This window comes from Rhincodon typus, chromosome 32 (genome assembly GCF_021869965.1).
Source record: "Rhincodon typus isolate 14 chromosome 32, sRhiTyp1.1, whole genome shotgun sequence".
NCBI classification, from domain to species: Eukaryota; Metazoa; Chordata; class Chondrichthyes; order Orectolobiformes; family Rhincodontidae; genus Rhincodon; species Rhincodon typus.
In genome coordinates, this window is record NC_063363.1 from 18,804,626 (window position 1) to 18,824,836 (window position 20,211).

The 20,211-nt window shown below is 38.9% G+C and overlaps 2 protein-coding genes across 15 annotated transcripts in view; one reads left to right on the forward strand and one right to left on the reverse strand.

The window, feature by feature from the left end:
• Positions 1 to 5,691, forward strand: part of thyn1 (thymocyte nuclear protein 1) — a 27,179-nt gene extending 21,488 nt beyond the window's left edge. For all 13 annotated transcript variants that reach the window (XM_048615562.1, XM_048615561.1, XM_048615563.1 and 10 more), the window contains one exon: positions 5,042 to 5,691. In XM_048615562.1, coding sequence (XP_048471519.1) covers positions 5,042 to 5,100 — 59 coding nt within the window. In that variant the 3' untranslated portion in view covers positions 5,101 to 5,691. The remainder of the gene's footprint in view (positions 1 to 5,041) is intronic.
• LOC109914449 (vacuolar protein sorting-associated protein 26B-like) overlaps positions 4,621 to 20,211 on the reverse strand; it is a 40,216-nt gene continuing 24,625 nt past the window's right edge. For both annotated transcript variants that reach the window (XM_048615557.1, XM_048615556.1), the window contains 3 exons: positions 16,123 to 16,298; positions 15,180 to 15,322; positions 4,621 to 12,956 (listed from right to left, as the gene is read on the reverse strand). In XM_048615557.1, the coding sequence (XP_048471514.1) occupies positions 12,819 to 12,956; positions 15,180 to 15,322; positions 16,123 to 16,298 (457 nt within the window). In that variant the 3' untranslated portion in view covers positions 4,621 to 12,818. The remainder of the gene's footprint in view (positions 12,957 to 15,179; positions 15,323 to 16,122; positions 16,299 to 20,211) is intronic.

Genomic DNA, 20,211 nt, shown 5'->3' on the forward strand with positions numbered 1-20,211 from the left:
GTCAGCTTTCCTGCTCCTCTGATGCTGCCTGGCCTGCTGTGTTCCCCCAGCTCCACACTGTGTTATCACAGAATTTATAAGGTCACACCACTGGTCAGGATATATTGAACAAACGTGAGATGCTGGTAAATCTTCAATCAGTTAGAAGGTTTTAACTGATTAATATGTATATGTAAATCCTCAAATTCCTTACAAGTCACTGTCCTGAGGGAATGAAAGGTTTTATCAGTGTAAAGAAGAGGTGACATTTTAGGTCGGACAATGTATGTTAGGTATGAGGCCTTGTTTAGAATCTGTTTGTATTTTGGCTTGGAGTCCGACTGGTTTTATTTCTGAAAAAGGAATTTATAAAATGCCACATTGACTGACTATCTGTAAATTGGGTGCTTTTTGAACAAAATAGAATGTAATGCTAAATACAAGTTCACCCCAAAGATTCACATGTGTGTGCATGTGCGCGAGACTGTGTGTGTATGTGATGTGGAGAGAGAGAGGAGAGTGAGTGAGTGCATGTCTGTGGGTGGCGGGGGGAGATGGGGTGGGGATAAATACAGGGACAGGGAGACAGAGCGCGCGTGAGGGAGAGAGCGTGCAAGGGACGAACAGAGTATGAGCGAGCACGTGTGAGGGAGAGAGTATGAGTGCGTATGCTCGGGAGACTGTGTGTGTACGAGAGAGGATCCGTGTGCGAGTGTGTGAGAGTGTACAGTGTGGTGGGGTCACCAGTAGTGCGACATGAACCCAAGATCCTGGACGAGGCTGCCCTCATGAGTACCGAACTTGGCTATCAGCCTCTGCTCGGCGACCCCGAAAATCCGAGGCCAAATCTCCTTGACCTCTGAAGCGATCTCCCCCGGGAATTGTCTGGCGATTGTTGTGTGGTGTCCATTCATCAGTTGTAGCGTCTGCATGGTCTTGCCAAAAAACCATGCCTCGGGGCATCGTTGCCTGCAGCATATGAGATAGACAACATTGGCTGAGTCACATGAGTATCTGCTGTGCATGTGGTGGGTGGTGTTTCCACGTGTGATGGTAGTGTCCATGTCAAAGATCTTGTCTGTCTTGCAGAGGTTGCCATGACAGGGTTATATAGTGTTGTGGTCGATGTTGTCCTGAAGGCTGGGTAGTTTGCTGTGAATAATAGTTTGTTTAAGGTTTGGCGGTGAGAAGTGGAGGTGTGGGGAAGATCTTGGCGAGGTGTTCATCGTCATCGATAATGTTTTGAAGGCTGCAAAGAACGTGACGTAGTTTCTCCGCTCCCAGGATGTATTGGATGATGAAGGGTACCCTATCGGAAATATCCCGTGTCAGTCTTGTAAGGAGGTCATTATGGTTTTTGCTGTGGCACGTTGGAACTGGCAATCGATAAGTTGAGCATCGTAACTTGTTCCTGTGAGGGTGTCCTTCAACACCTTCAGGTATCTGTCTCATTCCTCCTCATCCGAACAGACCCTGTGTATGCATTAGGCTTGTTTGTAGGGGATGGCTGTTTTAATATTTTTAAGGTGGAAGCTACAGAAGTGCAGCATCGTGAGGTTATCCATAGGATTGAGGTGTCTGTCCCTGATAGAGATGCACATGTCCAAGAATGAGATTGATTCTAAAGAGTAGTCCATGGTAAGTCTGATGGTGGGATGAAACTTGTTGATATCGCAATGTAGTTGTTTGTGATTCCTTGCCATGAGTCCAAAGGAGGAAAATGTCAATGTATCTGGTGTGTAGCATTGGTTGGAGATTCTGTGCAGCAAATAAGTCTTGTTTGAATGTGTGCATGAAAATGTTGGCATATTGGGGAGCAAACCTGGTCCCATGGCTGTTCCGTGTGTCTAGGTGAAGAACTGTTTGTCAAAGGTGAAGATGTTGTGGTTGAGCGTGAAGTGAATGAATGTAGGATGGCGTCTGGAAATTGGCAGTTGTTGGTATTGAGTACTGAGGCTGTTGTAGTGATGCCGTTGTTGTGGGAGATGCTGGTGTAGTGTGCCAAAACGTCCTTTGTGACGAGGAATGTTCCTGGTTCAACTAGTCTGTGGGTACTGAGTTTCTGTAAGAAATCTGTAGTATTGCGACAGAAGCTGGGGGTTCCCTGGACAATGGGTTTCAAGATGCTCTTGACATAGCCAGAGAGGTTCTCATACAGGGTCCCATTGCCTGATACAATGGGACGTCCAGGTGTGTTGGTTGTGTATCTTTGGAAGGCAGTAGAAGTTTTCTATGTGGGATGTATGTGGGATGAGTGTGCACAGGGACTGGGTAGGGATCCAAAGTCTTGACCAGTCTGTTCAGTTGATGAGCGTGTTCTTTAATCAGATTGGCAGGTAGTTGTCGGTAGTGTTCCAGGTTGTTCAGCTGTTGGTACACTTCCTTACAGTAGTCCGTTCTATTCTGTATGATCTTTTACTTATAAATTCTGTGTCTGATACTACCTCTCTTACTAACACCTAAAGGAGGAGTGAGGCTCCAAAAGCTTGTGTTTTCGAATAAACCTGTTGGACTATAACCTGGTGATGTGTGATTTCTGACCTTATCCACCCCAGTCCAACACTGGCACCTCCACATTATTATTCTGGGGAGCAAGAGTGATTGTCCTAAGCAAAGGTCATTGCTAGATATTGGCTGAACTCCGCCAGAGTCACCCAGAGGTTTCCAAAATGAAGATGTTGGTGAGAAGTTACGTCTGGTGGCCAGGATTGGATGCAGACATAACCGTGTTGGTGGGGCAATGCCCAGAGTGTCAAGAAGGACAAAAAATACCACTAGTAGCTTCCCCACATTTGTGGGAATGGCCGGGTAAACCCTGGAGTTGGTTGCATGTCAACTATGCAGGTGCTTTGATGGGCTTTTTACTCATTGTGAATGCCCATAGTGGTTGGATGTGCATATAGACCATTCATCAAACACAGGAATGATGATGGTTGAAAAACTGTGCACATTTTTTTGCAAAACATGGACTCCTGGAAGTGTTGGTCACAGATAATGGGCCATTGTTTACCAGCAGGGAATTTCAGTATTTCATAAAGTCAAATGGCATTCGATATATAAGGACAGCTCCAAACCATTCTTCTTCCAATGGTGTTTCAGAAAAAGCAGTCAAACTTTGAAAGCAGCTTGAAGAAATTTGATTTCAAGATCACCCCTCATGCAACTATAGGGATAGCTCCAGCAGAGTTGCTAATGAAGAGAAGACTGTGCACCAGGGTAAATCTGATCTTCCTAGACTTGTAGTAGTGGGGGGAGGGGAAGAGGGTGAAATGGCATCAGGAATGCTAAGCGAGAGAGACAGTTTACCTCAGGGGATGAAGTTTGGTGGAGGTGCGACCATCCTGAACAAGCATGTGGACCACATGAAAGCTGCAAACTCGCAAACAGTGCGGGAGCAAAACGTACCTGGCCCCTTGACAGCCTTTTCAACTATCTGGAGCCTGTGGGTTCTCCCCACTCCATCAAACATTGAAGATAGCTCAGAATCTGAAATGGGCACGGCAGATGTTGCTGCCTCTGCCGCTGCCACCTGCCTGAAGAATAAATTTCTTCCGAGACACTCCGAGCGCAACAGGTGAGCTACTGTGCATTACACGCTACCCGTATCAGTGGCACAGTTGGAGGAACCCGACCCAGTGCTAAAATGCCCCAGGAGAAACTACAAAAAAAAACCCAGCCTATGTCCTTGGACTCAGAGGGGCAGGAATGTAGTGATTGTAATGAGGTCAGCCAAATGGACATCACAGAATGAGTTCCCTGATTGGGGATGTTAATCTGGTCCCATCAGGGAAACCTGTTCTTCTCCATCAGCCAGGAGTGCCAGACATCCTGTTCACTCTGACAGCTGGCTCAGCAAGCTGGATCAGTGTTAAGGACTCTCCATGTGTAAATAAATGATGACTTAGTGACAGGATACCGGCCTCGGTGGAGTTATTTCAGGTGACTTGGTATTTTGGTACTTTTAACATTGTGACCCTTTGGTGAGGACTGCATAATTAATAACTTAATTTACAATAAGCATTTGTTTAACATCCAATAATTTTCACACCAAATGAGAAGTTAGCCCAAGTTCTTAGTAACATTCTCCATGATTTAAGTATTAACTCAATTCACTGAGTGCAGTACCAAATTCATGTTGCTTAAGGTGGTAATTGTAATATAAAATCAAAATATAATGATAGTTAATTTTCTGTATTTCATAGTAACTTGTCAGTTAATGAATATCTGATTCAAAAAGTTTTTAAGAAATTTAATGATTTCAAGATGTAAGTGGCACTGATCTATTTATCAACTCAGTGGATCTCCCTGCACCAAATATCCCCAGCTAATTAGCAGGTATGAAACCCAAACACTAGATGGTGCAAATTAGCAATATGCTTACACTCTATTCCTGTCTGAGGAAGTGTTTGACTTCTGTTTGGTGCCCCCATCAATAGATGTACTGAAAAGAAAATACCTGATTTTCACTATTTTATTGCAAAGTGGCATAAGGCTTTTCAGATCCTGACATTGTGTTTAAAAAAGTAAGCCATATGGCCCAGTGGCACACTGTACCTCTGAGGCCAATCAGGGATGAATTTTACTGTTACTTTACCACACCACTGTAGAAGGCAACAATAACAGAATAAAGGCAGAACAACATTTACATTTGACAACTGTATTTTGTAAAATCCAGTATATCGTCATAGGAAGAAAATGTACAAATCTGGTTTCTTTCGCACACTGAGGTTTCATTCTTGTGAACTAGTCAAGGTATTTTTTAATGATAGATTTTCAAATAAAACGAATTGTGCATGTACAATATTAAAAGGAATGTTCTAAAACAATTAACTATATAGCCTTTTGTGCCCTTTCAAAACAATCTAGTATTTATAGACATGTACAAACTTAATTTGAAGAAACTACTTAAACTAGCTACTGACACAAGCAGGCATATATGCTTTCAATGATGGCAGTTTCACAAAGATGTACACAAAATTCTTTTACAGTAACCAATTACTATAAAAAGCTAAGCTATCACATGATTAATTTTTTCACCCTCGAGATCTGTTTTGTTTTCTAGTGTCAATCAGGACAGAACGTCTCAAAGGCTTTGGTGAGTCTTCTCTAGTCGAGGATTAAGGAGATCGCTGATAACAGTTTCTGCTGCAAAATGTCAAACTAAAAATGGATGAGTTTGAATATCAACCTGGTCACATGACTGATTGAATACAGTGCAATGCCAGAGCTCCTGGTTGATTATTTAATTGTGAAACTGTAGAATGCAACTAACTTGAATGTGCTTGATCAGTGTCTTAACCACAACCATCTAAACTTATTTTCTGTTCTGTTTTGGGGGTACAAAATACAATTGTTTTCCACATTACTACTTATATACTGTTTGTCATAATAAAAAAATTCTACTTAAATTCACAATACATTCTGCCTTTCTCCTCCCTCTTAAAAATTTTTGTAAACCACAAAGCTAAGATAGCAGTATCATAATAAATGAAGTTAAGACAAGGCATCACTAACCTGGATAATTGCACGTAAAACTATCCAGAAAAAATTACAATATTAATGATATTCTCTACCACTAAGATTATCAAGGCATTTTATAATTTGCTTCAACAAGTGCTATCTTTTCCAATAGACCTAATGTCCAAAAGTACTTCTTAAAAGTTAATTTCAAAGCATGAAGGCTTCCTCAAGAACAACGCCTGCAGATGATAGCAGCAAAAGAAACAAGCAAAATGGTGCAGAATACATTGACTGATTACACTGAGGTTGCTTCAATTGCAGACTCTCACAAACTCTAGAACAGTTCCCATCTCAACAGAAAATAAAATGTAGCAACATATGAGCAGTACAGTGCTTGGCACTGCTGCCCCTCAACGTCAGGGACCTGCGTTCAATCCCAAACTTGGGTGACTGTGTGGAGTATGCATGTTTTCCCTGTATCTGCATGGGAATCTGCTGGGTGCTCCGGTTTCCTCCCAAAGTCCAAAGATGTGCAGATGAGTTGGATTGGCTGTGCTAAATTGCTTAGTTGTGTCCAGGAATATGCAGGCTAGGTGGATTAGTCATGGTAAATGCAGGCTAAAGGGATGGGGGTGGGAGGGTGGAGGTGAGTCTGGGTGGCATACTGTTTGAAGGGTTAGTGCTAACTTGATGGACTGAATGGCCTTTTCTCTGCACTGTAGGAATTCTATTCTATTCTATAACCTGGGCTATATTTTGCTGGTAAAAATGGCACACATGAAAACAAACACAAATGTAGTAAGGGAATCACTTAGCAACCAAGTTTCTTTTTAAATATTCACTCATGGGATGTGGGTGTTGCTGGCTTGGCCAGGATTTGTTGCTTTTGAGAAGATAGTGGTGACCTGCCTTCTTGAACCACTGCAGTCTGCCTGCTGTAAGGTTCCACAATGCCACTAGGGAGGGACTTCGAAGATTCTGACCCAGTGACAGTGAAAGAATGGTGATATATTTCTAGGTCAGGATGGTGAGTGGCTTGAAGGGGAACTTGAAGGTGGTGGTATTCCCGTGTATCTGCTGACCTTGTCTTTCCAGACGGTAGTGGTTGTGGGTTTGGAAGGTGCTGCTCAAAGATCTTTGGTGAATTTTTGTAATTCATTTGTAGATGGTGCACACTGCTGCTACTGTGCATCAGTGGAAAGACAGTATTTGAGGATGTGGTGTCAGTAAATCAGGCTGCTTTGTTCTGGATGGTATCAAGCTTCTTAATTGTTATTGGAACTACCCTAATCCAGGCAGGTGGGGAGTATTTCATCATTCACCTCCCTTATGCCTTGCAGATGGTGGACAGGCTTTGGGTAAGTTACACGCGACAGTATCCGGGCCACCGACCTGCTCGTGTAGCTGCTGCATTTAAATGGTGAATCCGTTCAATTTTCTGATGAATGGTAACTCCCAGGACATTGACAGTGAGGAATTCAGGAATAGTAATGACGTTAAACATCTAGGGGCAGTGGTTAGATTATCTCTTACTGGAAATAGTCATTGCCATGCATTTGTTTAGCGTAAATGTTATTTGACATTTTTCAGTCCAAGCCTGGATAATATCCAGGTCTTGTTCCATTTGGACATGGACTGCTTCAGTACTAGAGGAACCATAAATAGTCTGAACATTGCACAATCAATAGCGAGCATCCACACTTAATGCTGGAGGGAAGGTGATGCAGCTGAAGATGGTTGAACTTAGGAAACTACCCTAAGGAACTCCTGCGGAGATGTCCTGAAGCTGAGATGACTGACTTCCAACAACCTCAACCATCCTTCCTACATGCCAAGTATGCCTCTCAGCATTGAAGAGTTTTCCGTAATTCATTCTGACTTCAATTTTGCTAAGGCTTCTTGATGCCATACTTAGTCAAATGTGGCCTTGATGTCAATGGCTGTCACTCTCATCTCACTTTTGGAATTCAACTCTTTTGTCCATGTTTGAACCAAGGCTGTAATGAGGTCCGGTGCCGATGACCCTGGGGGAACCCAAACTGGGCATCACTGAGCAGGTGCTGCTTGATGACACTGTTGATGACACTGTTGATGACACCTTCCATCATTTTACTGATGATCAAGAGTTAGACTGACGGTATCCAATGGCCAGGTTGGATTTGTCCTGCTTTTTGGGTACAGGACATACATGGGCAATTTCCCACACTGTCAGGCAGATGCCAGTGTTGGAGCAGTATTGGAACAGCTTGGCTAGGGGTGCGGTCAATTCTAGAGCTCCAGTCTTCAGTATTCTTGCCAGAATGTTTTCAGGGCCCATTGCCTTTGCTGTAGCCAATGCCTCCAACCATTCCTTGATATAATGTAGAGTGCATTAAATCATTTGGAGACTGGCATCTATGAACTTAGGATCTCTGGAGGGGTTGAGCTGGATCATCCACTTGGCACTTTGGCTGAGGATTGTTGTGAATGTTTCAGCCTTTTGCACTGGTGTGCTGGGATCTGCCGTCATTAAGGATGGAGATGTTTGTGGAGTCTCCTCTTCCAGTGAGGTGCTTTATGATCCACCACCAATCACAAGTGAGTGTGGCAGGACTGCAGAGCGTACATCTGATTCTTTGATTATGGGATCACTTGCTGCTTGTGTTGTTTTGTATACAAGTAGTCCTGTTTTGTTCCTTCAGCAGATTGATACCTCATTTTTGTCTCGTATGTATGCCTGGTACTTCTTCTGCCGTACCCTACTGTATTCTCTATCGAACCAGAGGTGATCCCATGGCTTGATGGATATGATAAAGCGGGGAAAATGCAGGGCTGAGAGTTTGCAGATTTGCACAGGAATATATTTCTGCTTCTACGGATGGCTGATAGCACATCATGGATGCCCAGGCTTAAGTTTCTAGATCAGTTTGAAGTCAGTACCATTTAGCACAGCGACGGTGCTGCACAACATGATGTAAGACAGTATCAAAGTGAAGAAGTGTATGGTGATTACCCTTACCAATACTATTGTGGACAAATGCATCTGCAGCAGGCAGATTGGTAAGGACGAGGTCAGGTATGTTTTTCCATCTTGTTGGTTCCCTCAACACCTGCTGCAGACGCAGACAAGCAGTATGTCCTTTAGGATCTGGCCAACTTAATTAGTAATGCTGCTGCCGAGCCACTCTTGTGGGGAACACTGAAATCTCCCACTCAGACTACATTCTGCGCTCGAGTTGTTCAACATAGAGGAGCGCAAAGTCATCAGCCAAGGGAGGGCAATACGTGGTAGTCAGCAGGAGATTTCCTTGCATGTGCATGACTTGATGCTACAAGATCTCATGTTGTCCAGAGGCAATGTTGAAGACTCGCAGGCTACTGCTCTCCTGGCAGTACACCAGTGTGCCCCAACCTCTCTGCTGGGCCTGTCTTGGCAATGGGACAGGACATACACAAGGGTGGTGGTGGTGGTGCCTGGAACATTCCATGACTGTAACTATCAGGCTGTTGCATGACTAGTCTGTGAGACAGCTCACCCAATTATTGCATTAGACCCCAGATGTGAGTGAGGAGAACTTTGTAAGTGTCTACGCTGATGACAGGTGGTCCATCCAGTTTCATTCCTTTTTTGAGATTGAATGGCTTGCTAGGCCATTTCAAGGATAGTTGAGAGTCAACCACATTGCTGTGGCTGTGGAGTCACACATAGACCAGATCAGGTAAGAATGGCAGATATCCTTTACTGAAGGACATTAGTGGACCACATGGATTTTTCTGACAATCGACAGTAGTTTCATAGTCATTATTAGATTCCTAATTCTAGATATTTATTGAATTTAAATTCCACCATCTGCTGTGGTGAGATTCAAACCCGGGTCTCCCAGGACATTACCCAAGTTTCTGGATTAATAGTCTATAACATGATAATATTGTTAGGCCATTGCCTGCCCTAATTAAGTTTTCCCTTACGTTAAATGCCATTAAAGGCGGTCTAGGGAGGAATAGTAAAGGAGGGCCCTATGGTGGCTATCCAGCCATTTCCACCAAGTGTATGAAGAAAGTCTGAACAAAAGTTTAGTTTCTGTTTTTGATGGTAATATCTATCTCAAATACTCCCACCCACTGCGATCCATGCCTGCCTTTTTACTTAGATCAGACAAATAAAATATAGGGTGCTGCGCAAAAGGCTTCATGGGTTATATGAAACTGATGCAAATAACCGATGATTATTGCAAGCTTCAAAGTCCTGAACAAACGTATTACTAACCAGTAACCACTACCTTCATTATCACAATTTTAATAAGCATTATGAAATGGGACAATATATTAAATTGAAAAAGTTAATGTTAATCTAGAAATATTTTCACTTGTTCAGAGAAAAAAAACAAAAATATTTCCAAAGATTTGTACACTTCCTGCCTTAAAGAAATTCAGTAATGAGAAATGAGAAAATAAAAATGTCAGCCAAGAATTCCCAATGTAACTTAAGAATTTATATCCAAGTACTCATACTGTTTGTAATAAATTGGATTGTGGTCAATTGAAATTGAAACATCAGGTCTTATTCATGCAAAAAGTAGGGTGACAATTATAAGTACAATTAACCTGCAAAATTAATTATTAGTCTGCAATACTGAAGTATTAAGTCAACTAATTTTCCACTGTCAATGCTGACATACAGCAGGTCCATCAGGTTAGCTAGCTATTGTTACAATTTAGAAGTCAAAACAGTAATTTTCTTTTCATCAGAAGATGTAATTTGAAAAATACTGAACAATGCTTTTTTTTTTAAACAGGTATTTTGCTACTGAGACACATTCAAAATTTTTCCATTTAAAATTACATTATTTCCATTGGTTTCTAGTTCATTTTACAAACAAGAATGTCTGAAGACAAACTCATGTTTTCTATTGACCTAGACTGACTGACATTGAATGAGAGAGAGATTTTGGCTGGAAAGGCAAAGGAAGATGTTTAAAACTACTGTAAATAGAAAAATGTAAAAATCTTTGAAATACCATTCTCCCTGCTCACCCTGAAAAATACCAAATTCCTAGCCAGTAGACTTTTTTTCCCCTCAAAACCATGATTCTAAACCAGGTTATTGATTTATCCAGAGTGGCTCTATTTAGAAATCAGGAGGTTCTATTCTACTGAGTCTTTCATTTTGCACACTTGCCAACTGGCCTTTTTCCACATTAAATTTCTTTGATTCAGTTGCCAAGAAGATCTTTTTTTCTGAAAATTTAGGGACAACACATTGCTTGCCTCCCTCTCCTGGGTTGATATGGTAAACAAAGATCAAGTGTCTATTAAGCAACATTGCTGAGAACTAACAGATCTTTTATATCTGTTTACAAGATCTTAAGGCCTTGATCTGGCAGCTAGCAGATTACTGTTTATATTTTGTACTGAGACTGGAGGAAGCACTTGTTACATTTGGAAGCCTATTTGGAATTAATGTAGTACCTATCATTTAAATAGATTATTAGGTCACAGTTTCATTTTCCATAAATTTTCAGTTTGACAAAGAACCCTTCTTAAAGGAAAGATTGGAAACCGGAATGGAACAGCATTCCATACCAAACTAGATATAGTTACAAACAAAACCAGAGAATGTTATTTATAAAATCAAATATTCAATTTGATTTGAGAGTGAGTACCCCATAACAATCTTTAATACTGCATCATTTTTCCTAGAGTGCCCATTTTGGGTAATGGTTTCAGATCATCTGTCCTTTAAGAAATGCTCTGAAGGGTTACATACACCTCGACCATCTAGGATTTTAAAAACAGTTGATAATGATACTTAAATACACACTTTTAAATGTATAACTTCAAATAAAATAGCAATACTTCAGGATATCCAGAAAACAAAATCATTTTGCAGGATAGAAAGTCAAGGTTAACACTACTTTAGATTGTTTGATGTGGTTGGAAACAATTTCCATCTTTCCCATGTACAACTATTTTAGCTGAGATTAAAAAAAATTACATTGAATTCAGAAAGATAAGAAATTATGGGCAATTTAAGATGTTGAATATTAATCTATTACAGTTCATTGAGTAAACCATGGTTAAAAACAAAGCCTGTTGCTCACTGCAAACACAAAAAAAAACACTTGCCTTAGTGTAAGATGGTTGTTACTTTAAGTGAAAACACCTTCTTATTTTGGAATGCATGATTCTTTGAGCCTTCCTAGATCCTACATTTATATCTTGATAAACACATTACATATACAACTTGCCATAAACTGTCCTGATTGGAGTAAAACATCTGCAGCATTAAAATGGCACATTTGAACAAGATGGTAATATGGAATGTTAAAATTTGATCGTGATTTCTACAGAGGAAACGTGCATATTGAAATTTTCTACGCAAACTATTTTTATACAGTTGAAATTTTATGCATAATACCATTTTTCAGGTTATACTGGGGGGAAAAAAAAAAATCACTACATAAGTGGTCGAGTACTCAAACTATTTTCAGCACAATACATGAGATGTGTTGTTACAATCTGCCTGAAAAGGTACTGAAAGAAGATTCAATAGTAACTTTCAAAAGGGACTTTGATAAATACTTGAATGGGAGAAAATAGCAAGGCAATAGGGAAAGAAGGGGATTGGGAATAATTGGATAGCTCTAAGAGCCATCATAGGCACAATGGGCCAACTGTCCTCCTCCTGTGCTGTAAGATTCTAAAATTCTATTGTATGAACTTCTTTTAGGTTTAGAAAAAAAATTCCATTGATATAATTTTTTTTATATAAATCATACCCCACCTTTAAAATGTTTAGAGAACAGACACATTTTGAACAAGTGACTAGAAACACCCAAAAAAATTGCATGCATCAATAATGGAAACATTCAGATAATTCAGTTTAAAAGCACAATTATAATATAACCTTCTAGTGTGGATTAGGTTGGGGAGGTGGGGCACAATCTTAGTATGATATGTGGAGTGTGGAATAGTTCAGTGCAATGTGGGGCAAAATAGGATTAACTTGATGTTCAAACCTTTTGAAGAAAATAGCTAATTTTTTTTATAAGACAAAACTGGTCATTAAGCTGATAAAACTAGTACTGTATTCAGAGGTTCTTCACGATAGGACAAAAACTGCACATGCTTGAATAACAATATAATAATGGAACCTAGACTCGTTGACTCTAAGTTTCGCATGATATTGTATGCTTCAACATGTTTCAAAAGTAGAACGAAAATCTGGATTAAGGTGATGCTAAAACACAAAGGCTGCCCTATAAATTTCAGTCACATCTCGTCCCAAAGATGTCATCTGAAGGAAATTTTGTCAACTTGAAAAACACTAATTTCTTTGCCATTGATTTAAGTAGGTTATGTTATTAATCTAGCTGCCTAGACTTTGACAAAAAAAACGGCTAGTTCTCTGCATCCTGATTTTGTACCATAGGCTTGTTTCCAGTATTTGTCGATCCTTCATAGCGTTGTGATGCAATGGCTGCCTGGTGGGACATACTCTTTCGAACAATATCTCCTTTTCGCCACAAAGTTATTTCCTATGTGTGAAACAAACAAATAGTAATATTGGATACAGAAATAGATTTCTGTTACCAACATTTCATGATGTTAAAACAATGCTGTGCTTTCAGGAAAAGTACTTTAGATGTTGGGGGACATAAACACTACATATATTAAATGTTTTTAGTGTTAAGGAGGCTCGATGTAGCACTGTTTTTCTCAAAATATGCCCGTAAATCTGGGAGAAACTCCATTTAACGTCAAAAGCATCATAATTAAACTTGCCGAAATGAAATCATCTCAAATGTACTGAAACACATGTTGCTTAGACAGCCAGCTTGTAGCACTCAGTTTCTCAATGAATACCTCTGTTTGGTATCTATACTGCAAAATGTTTTGCACAATTCTAGATCACAACAGTGGTCTGTTTGCCGCCAATATACAGTTTTGGATACATCATGGTTCTTGAAAGATGTCCCTAGGATAATTACATTGATAAACAGGCTCGTGCTGATGTGATAGCAGTAACATATGACAGAGTCATTTACAATGATGAAACAAACACTGGAGGCAACCTGGATATCAACTTCTTAAGGAAATATGATAAACTGGAACTCAAAGACATTCAAGTTCTGTCAGAGGAAACTGATTTGAGCTTAAGAAAAATTAAAATACAACCTAACGCAGATAATCTTACACAGGGTAAGTAGATAAATTAGGCAGATGGATAAGCATGTCAGTTGAAGAGGTGTGGGTGACCACCCTCACTCCAGCTTATTTTATTGCTCAGAAAGTGTGGCATAATTTGCCTGCTCCAGGAATTAGCATGACAAGTTCCTGGTGAAGGTGATGTATAAAATTTGCTATCTAATGAAGGGAATATTGTTGGGTATGATAAATTCTAAGCAAGCACATGGTGCAAAACAATCAATGAAAAGTTCTACAGGCTAGCAATAGAACAGAATCTTCCATGGATTACAAACAAAACAGAAACAGTACTTGCTGATAAATTTGCAATGATTGCCATCTGATTTCTGAACACAACACAATCTGTCTAACAGCAATATTTATAAATATGCCAATGAGCTCAGCATTTTTCCAGTTGAATTTTAAGAGAAAAATAAGAAGATGACTATATCTATTGTTTTGCTGTCAAGAGAAACCACAAAGTCAGGGGCATTCACCAGATGAAAGTAACTACACCTGCCAAGCAGATCCTGGAGCTTTAGAACAATTTAGCTTGGTTAAACATTTTCACAGTGCTTCTGCTCTCTATGAATATTCCTAAAGTGGTATCTCTTGGAAGCCCAGGGCTACAAAACAGTCAACTTCAAGCAGTGATTGTATGACAAATGCAACATCAATCGCTCTCTAAACCACACAAGTAATTTTGGCCAATTTTAAAGATAGTTCACTATGATTAGACCTTTTTTCGTTAAGCTATTTGATATAGGATTTGATATTTTTGCATTGAAACACTGATTTGGATAAAGGTTATTTTGCAGTTCCAAAAGCAGGTTAATTATTGACTTTTTTTTCAAAATTTTTATTACCCGTTGATTTATAAAATCATTGAAGAGGTGATAAATTTGGTATGAAATTATTTTTGTTTTGGCAGAGCTTTAGCCACATTAGAGAACATGCTTTGCCTGAATCGATATCAAACATCACGCTTACATTATAGAGTGGTCTACAAATTTCTGTACTGAAAAGCAGTTTAACAACAGGAAGCTGAAATATGGATGTTATTCAAAGTTAGTGCTGTAACCATTTAGAGGTACAAACATTGTAGATTTACACGTGTAGTACACTTCAGGTGATTCTGGAGGAAGGGGAAAGAGGTTTGAAAAGCTGAGTGCATGAGTCTAACAACATTTTACAGATGTGCAAATTAAGATTTTTTTAATACTACACCTGTCTTGCAAATAGCTTCAGCATGTAGAAGAAACAGTAAGTGCAAATAAAACCATCATGAGCAATTCCCAAGAGGATATAAAACACTATCATTGGGCTAATTCTGTAAACGTTATAATTTTTAACAAATGCTGTTGTGACTGTAACAGAGGAGATAAAGGAGCCTCTTTGCATCTGGAAGCCCACTCTTCAGAGAATATAAAACCTTTTCTTTGAAAGTGGCAAACCAGCCTCAAATCACGAGTTAATTCTGTAATGTCTGCCAACAGAAATTAGGTATGTGAATAGAAGATGGTCATGTTAAAGCATACATTCATTACTCAATGGCCTAGTTAACTAGTACCCACCTGTTGTTTGAAATATCTCCTTTCCTCCTCATCAATAAGAACGAGATTGAGGTAGTATCGTACAGAGAACTTTTTGTTGATATCCCTCATTGTTGGAGTTAATTCATATCCAGCCAGAAAAAGCCTGATAGGAATGGACTCACCTATAAAAACAAAGATTTATTCAAAAAAATGTACAAATGAACTAATCAAAATTATAATATTTCTTTTTACCATATAATAAGTAGGAGACACTAGCAAGAGATACTTTAGCCCTGGTCATCATACTGTTGCAATGCAGGTTTTCTGGTTTTAATCCAATGTGATATGACTGGTGTCTGTTACTGGTTGAACTGACAAGAAAGCCAATACAATGGTTCCTGCTGTTTGATACAATTAGTAATTTGTGATTGAATCAGAGTCACTAGAATTTTAGTAATGATTCAAACCACCACGATTGTACATTATAAAGTGAGAAGATAAAGAAGATATTACATAGATAATTTACTGCATTTATTAATATTGGAATTTTTAAAAGGACATTTACCTCATATGACAATGCAATTTTAACTGACTGAGCCATATCTATCGGCCTGACTTATGATGGCAATGCTACATTCACAAGATGGTGGTGATCAGGTCAGGGCTACTGTACAAACGTTAAGGTGGCTGATTAATGCTGGGTACATTTGTAAAAAGAAACGTCTATTTTAGAATTATTTTCCCCCAGGTGTTCTTTGTTGTTAAAAACGACTGAAATCTTAAGAATAGAGGCTAAAAAAGGAGGAAAAAAGTAACAAGAAAAATATCTGACATTTTGAATGGAGTTATTTCAGTTGTCTTGCCACACATTAGCTAATCTTCTTTCAAGCACAGAGATACTACTGCTAAAGTGAATTGTCCAGGAAGACAAATTCTGTTCTTTAGAGAAAGTACAAATATGCTTAAAAGCTTTGAGACAAACCTCTGACTGGGGCTCCATCCATTATTTCATACTTTGCTATTGTGTCGTTTTCATGAAACACATTTGGTCCAGTTCCTGTAGTTTCCCTCTTTATGATGTCAATCTCCATGTGCTTGATCTTGATTCGAACCAATAAGAAATAGATCTTTCCCACAATCACATCCTTCAAATGGTACCTAGTGTTAGAAGAGATATTAGGACTTGTATAATCAGACATAGTTGTTTCTATGGCTTACCATTGGAGTACTCCTTTTCCTTTGATTGTTTCAAAATATTATATCCACTTTTGTGCAAAAATTTCAGAAGATATATTGTAAGAGACAAAGAAATATATATATCCAGAAAATAATTTTCACACACCATTCTTAGAACTGAAATGCAAAACAAGATGGGATGGAAATAGTGCTACAATTCTCCATAGCTTCACAACTTAAGCAGTGCAAGACCTGTCAACTATCAGAATACACACAGCTTCTTCTGTAAGATGATAGCTGAGATTCTGCATGTATGCAAATATTAGAATTGAAACATCGTGAATATACAAGAAACATATTTAGATTAATTAGTAATGCTGCCTGCAGAAGTGGAATTAATTATAACAAATTCAGTTTAAATGTACATTTTGTTTAAGTATCTCAAGCCTTTTAAAAGCTTAATTGGTATGCCTTTTTTAAAAATGGACAAGATGGTATAGTGGACTAAACATGGATCTTCCACTTTTGGGACCTTTGTTCAGAAGTTAACACCAGTGTCAGACCTACAGGCAAATATGCTAAACCGAAAAAATTTTAATGTAAATAGTTGCTTCATAGAATGGAATTAAACATTGCTATAAAGAGAGACCATGTCAAAGCTATTTGGCTTGCACTTATTTGTTTTGAAATTCAAGAGATGAAACTTCAAAATGGAACACCAATTTATACAGCATAAGAGGATGCTGACTTTTGGACGATGGTTGGCATGGAGATGCAGCAAGATCATGAATTGTCAAACTCAGTGAAAGAAATTCAGACCAAGTACGTAGATTCTGAATGGATGTGGTGTTGCCATGAAAAATGCAGAGGTAACTGGCAATATCCTCCGCATGATACTTTTCTAATTAAGAAAGGTACAACGTTCCAATGCATTTTGTCTAAAATGTACCAGATTGTATATGTTAACATATGTAACTTCTTATATGCACGAATGCATCAGAATGCGAGCCTGGCTGATAATCTTAAATTGATTTCTGGAGTAATTCTTAACACAGTTAGAATTGTTTAGCAAACGATAGCGAACTCACGTATAATATTGGAATTGGTATTCTGAGGTTTGTAAGCACGGGATGATTGTATATGCCATTCATGCTCAATCTAGATATATGATTTTACTCCAGTACTCAAACTCATGCATTATTCATTTGTATGGTAGGCAAAATGTCTGTGTGACTTGACAGTAGCATTCCTTTAGTGAAGGAACCACTTGCATTCTTACTGCATAGTAGCAGTGGGAGATAGCTAGCTTCACCTTCTGTTCAAATCTTTGAAATACCTTTGCCTTCTGACAAGCCCTTTCATGAGTTTGCATAATATACAGCAAATGCTGATTTGAACAAGGTAGCCTTATAAACTCACAAAAGGTCACCATGTCTGGCCCTGAACAATGCTTAGTACCTCAGATTACTTTGTAAGACATGGTAATATTCTTTGTAAAAGTTGGTGTCCCTTTTCCAAGTTTTTACTGCATGAGAGTTCTGATGAGTGCAAGATGAAAAGCTTCAACTTAGTGCCATTTTTAGCAAAGCAGAGATTGGAGATTCGGCACGATCACTTAGCAAAACTTTGAGATGAATAATCTCATACCAGCTATGTTTAAGTTTGGGTGTTCATTATAAATTTATTTTTATGCTAAATTATGCGCTTTATTTTGTGGACAGTTTTTAGTCCCTTGCTTTGATATCTCATACCACTGAATCTAAAAATGATCTGCATGTGCAAACTGATCAACTAATCGCAGTGATCAGGGGCACCACTCCAACAATGTCATGAGAATACTTGACACGGGAGCAAATTCTCATGCTGCATCACCTATGGGAACCACTAATATCTACTATCCTATCAGTAATGGTCTATTAAAAATGGATGTTTTGCAAATTTTAACAATTAAGGAAATGAGAAGAAACTGCAGTAACAAAGTCTATAGAATAAACTCAATATTCCACCAGTACTAATCAGTGTTTCATTTGAAAGAAACCTAATTCACCCACCCACATTCTTCTAAATTTATACCTATGAAATACACTTTGCTGTGTATTGATATGGGGTTGTATTTCATACACCAATACATTTTTAAAACAGGCTTACTTTCAAACCTAAAAAAAATTAAAATGATGTGAAAGCAAAGTCAAATCTTAAAGGATATAATGCAAGCTTCAATGTAGTAAACCAAACTGAGTTTCTTCTTTTAAGCAAGACATTCAAAATGAAGAAACTAAATTTGGCAAATCTTAAAGTAGTCTGGAAAATCAGCACAGTGCTCCAGCATTCCAGTAATTTTAAAATCTCCATAATATCTAAACAACTAGCACGATGATGTTCCATCTAAGAAAAAGAAGAAACTAGATCATTTGGAATTAAAACTATCAATTTAGAAGGGAGGAAAATTTGATTGCATATATTTTCACTAGGTATTCAGCATAAATAAAGTTCATATTTTAAAGTAGATTAATGGGAAGTACACTCTACTGAATTTCATTAATATTCTATACATTGGAACTACAGGTTGTACATACAGCAAATGTTTTACATAGAATATTCGCTGCGACTCTCAAATTCCATTTCTGTGGGTGGCACTGTCAGCACTGTATTTTTATTATCCATCCCCAAGATGATGCTAGTTAGCTCCCTTCTGAATCTGCTGCAGTACTTGTACTGATGACGTGCACACAATGGTGTGTGGCAGGGAATACCAGGATTTTGAGTAAGCAGTCCTGCTGTTTGTTTCATTCATGATAGCATGACCTGGAAAGACTTTGCAGTCCATTCTTCAGATAATATATTTTGCAAATACAGTTTGCCATGGTGAGGGGGTAGGCATAAAGTCCAGTGGTATCCACTAAGGAGAGTGCCTGGTTCTAAATAGTGTTGTGCTTCTTGCCTGTTGTGGCTGCATCCAGACGGCATAGTATGCATCCGATCATATTGCTGAGTTGAGCCTTATACATTGCCGTAAAGTTTCAAAGGGTCAGGAGGTGAAAAACTCATCTCAGTTGTCAGCCTTTACCTTGTTCTTCTAACCATGATATTGCTACGGCTGGTTATTAAGTTTAATCAGTGCTGATCTCCAGAATAGTGGGGAACTTAGCAGGAATGGTGCTGTTGAAGGTGGTTGAGGAGGAGCAGAGATGATTAGACTGTAACAACCTCAACATTACCTGGCATTGACATGGTGCCATTTGCTAACTTAAGCCTAGGTGCTGTGCAAATATGACAGTAGGTTTGGACAGTCTTCTTCATTAGAAGGAGTTAAAGCAGCTCATCAAATGGGAAATCAGAAATAAAGTGACCACATGAAGAAGAGAAGGTCACTGATAAAGCAGCTAAGGATGATTCTGCCAGGGACATTTGCAGCAGTACAGTCTCTGGCCTCCAAAATGTATGGCCACATTTCTTTCTCAAGTGTCCAGTTACATAGGTTTCTCCTTGCCATCTATAAATCGTATTTAAATGCAGGCTCCTTGACATTACTGACAGCTATTCTCAGCTCTCCCCTACTATTCAGCCCTTGCATCCATTCCTGGATCTATTTTTGGAAGGTGTTGGAAACGAAATGGTTCTGTCAAAACCTAAATTAAGCAAGAACGAGCTTTTTTTAAAAAAAAAGACAGACATCCTTAATTTAAAGATATGTTCATTCAAGTTAACAGATTCACAGATCAGCATATGATCCTTTTTATTAATGAAATTTTATTGCACTACTACTCCTAGTTTTTGAGAATCACAGGTATATTCAACGCCATCCATCTATCTATGGATGAAATCAGTGATGAAACAGGCAACGTCACTGATTTAACTTGTGGTGCCCAATAAGATTCAATAATCTTTTAAACAC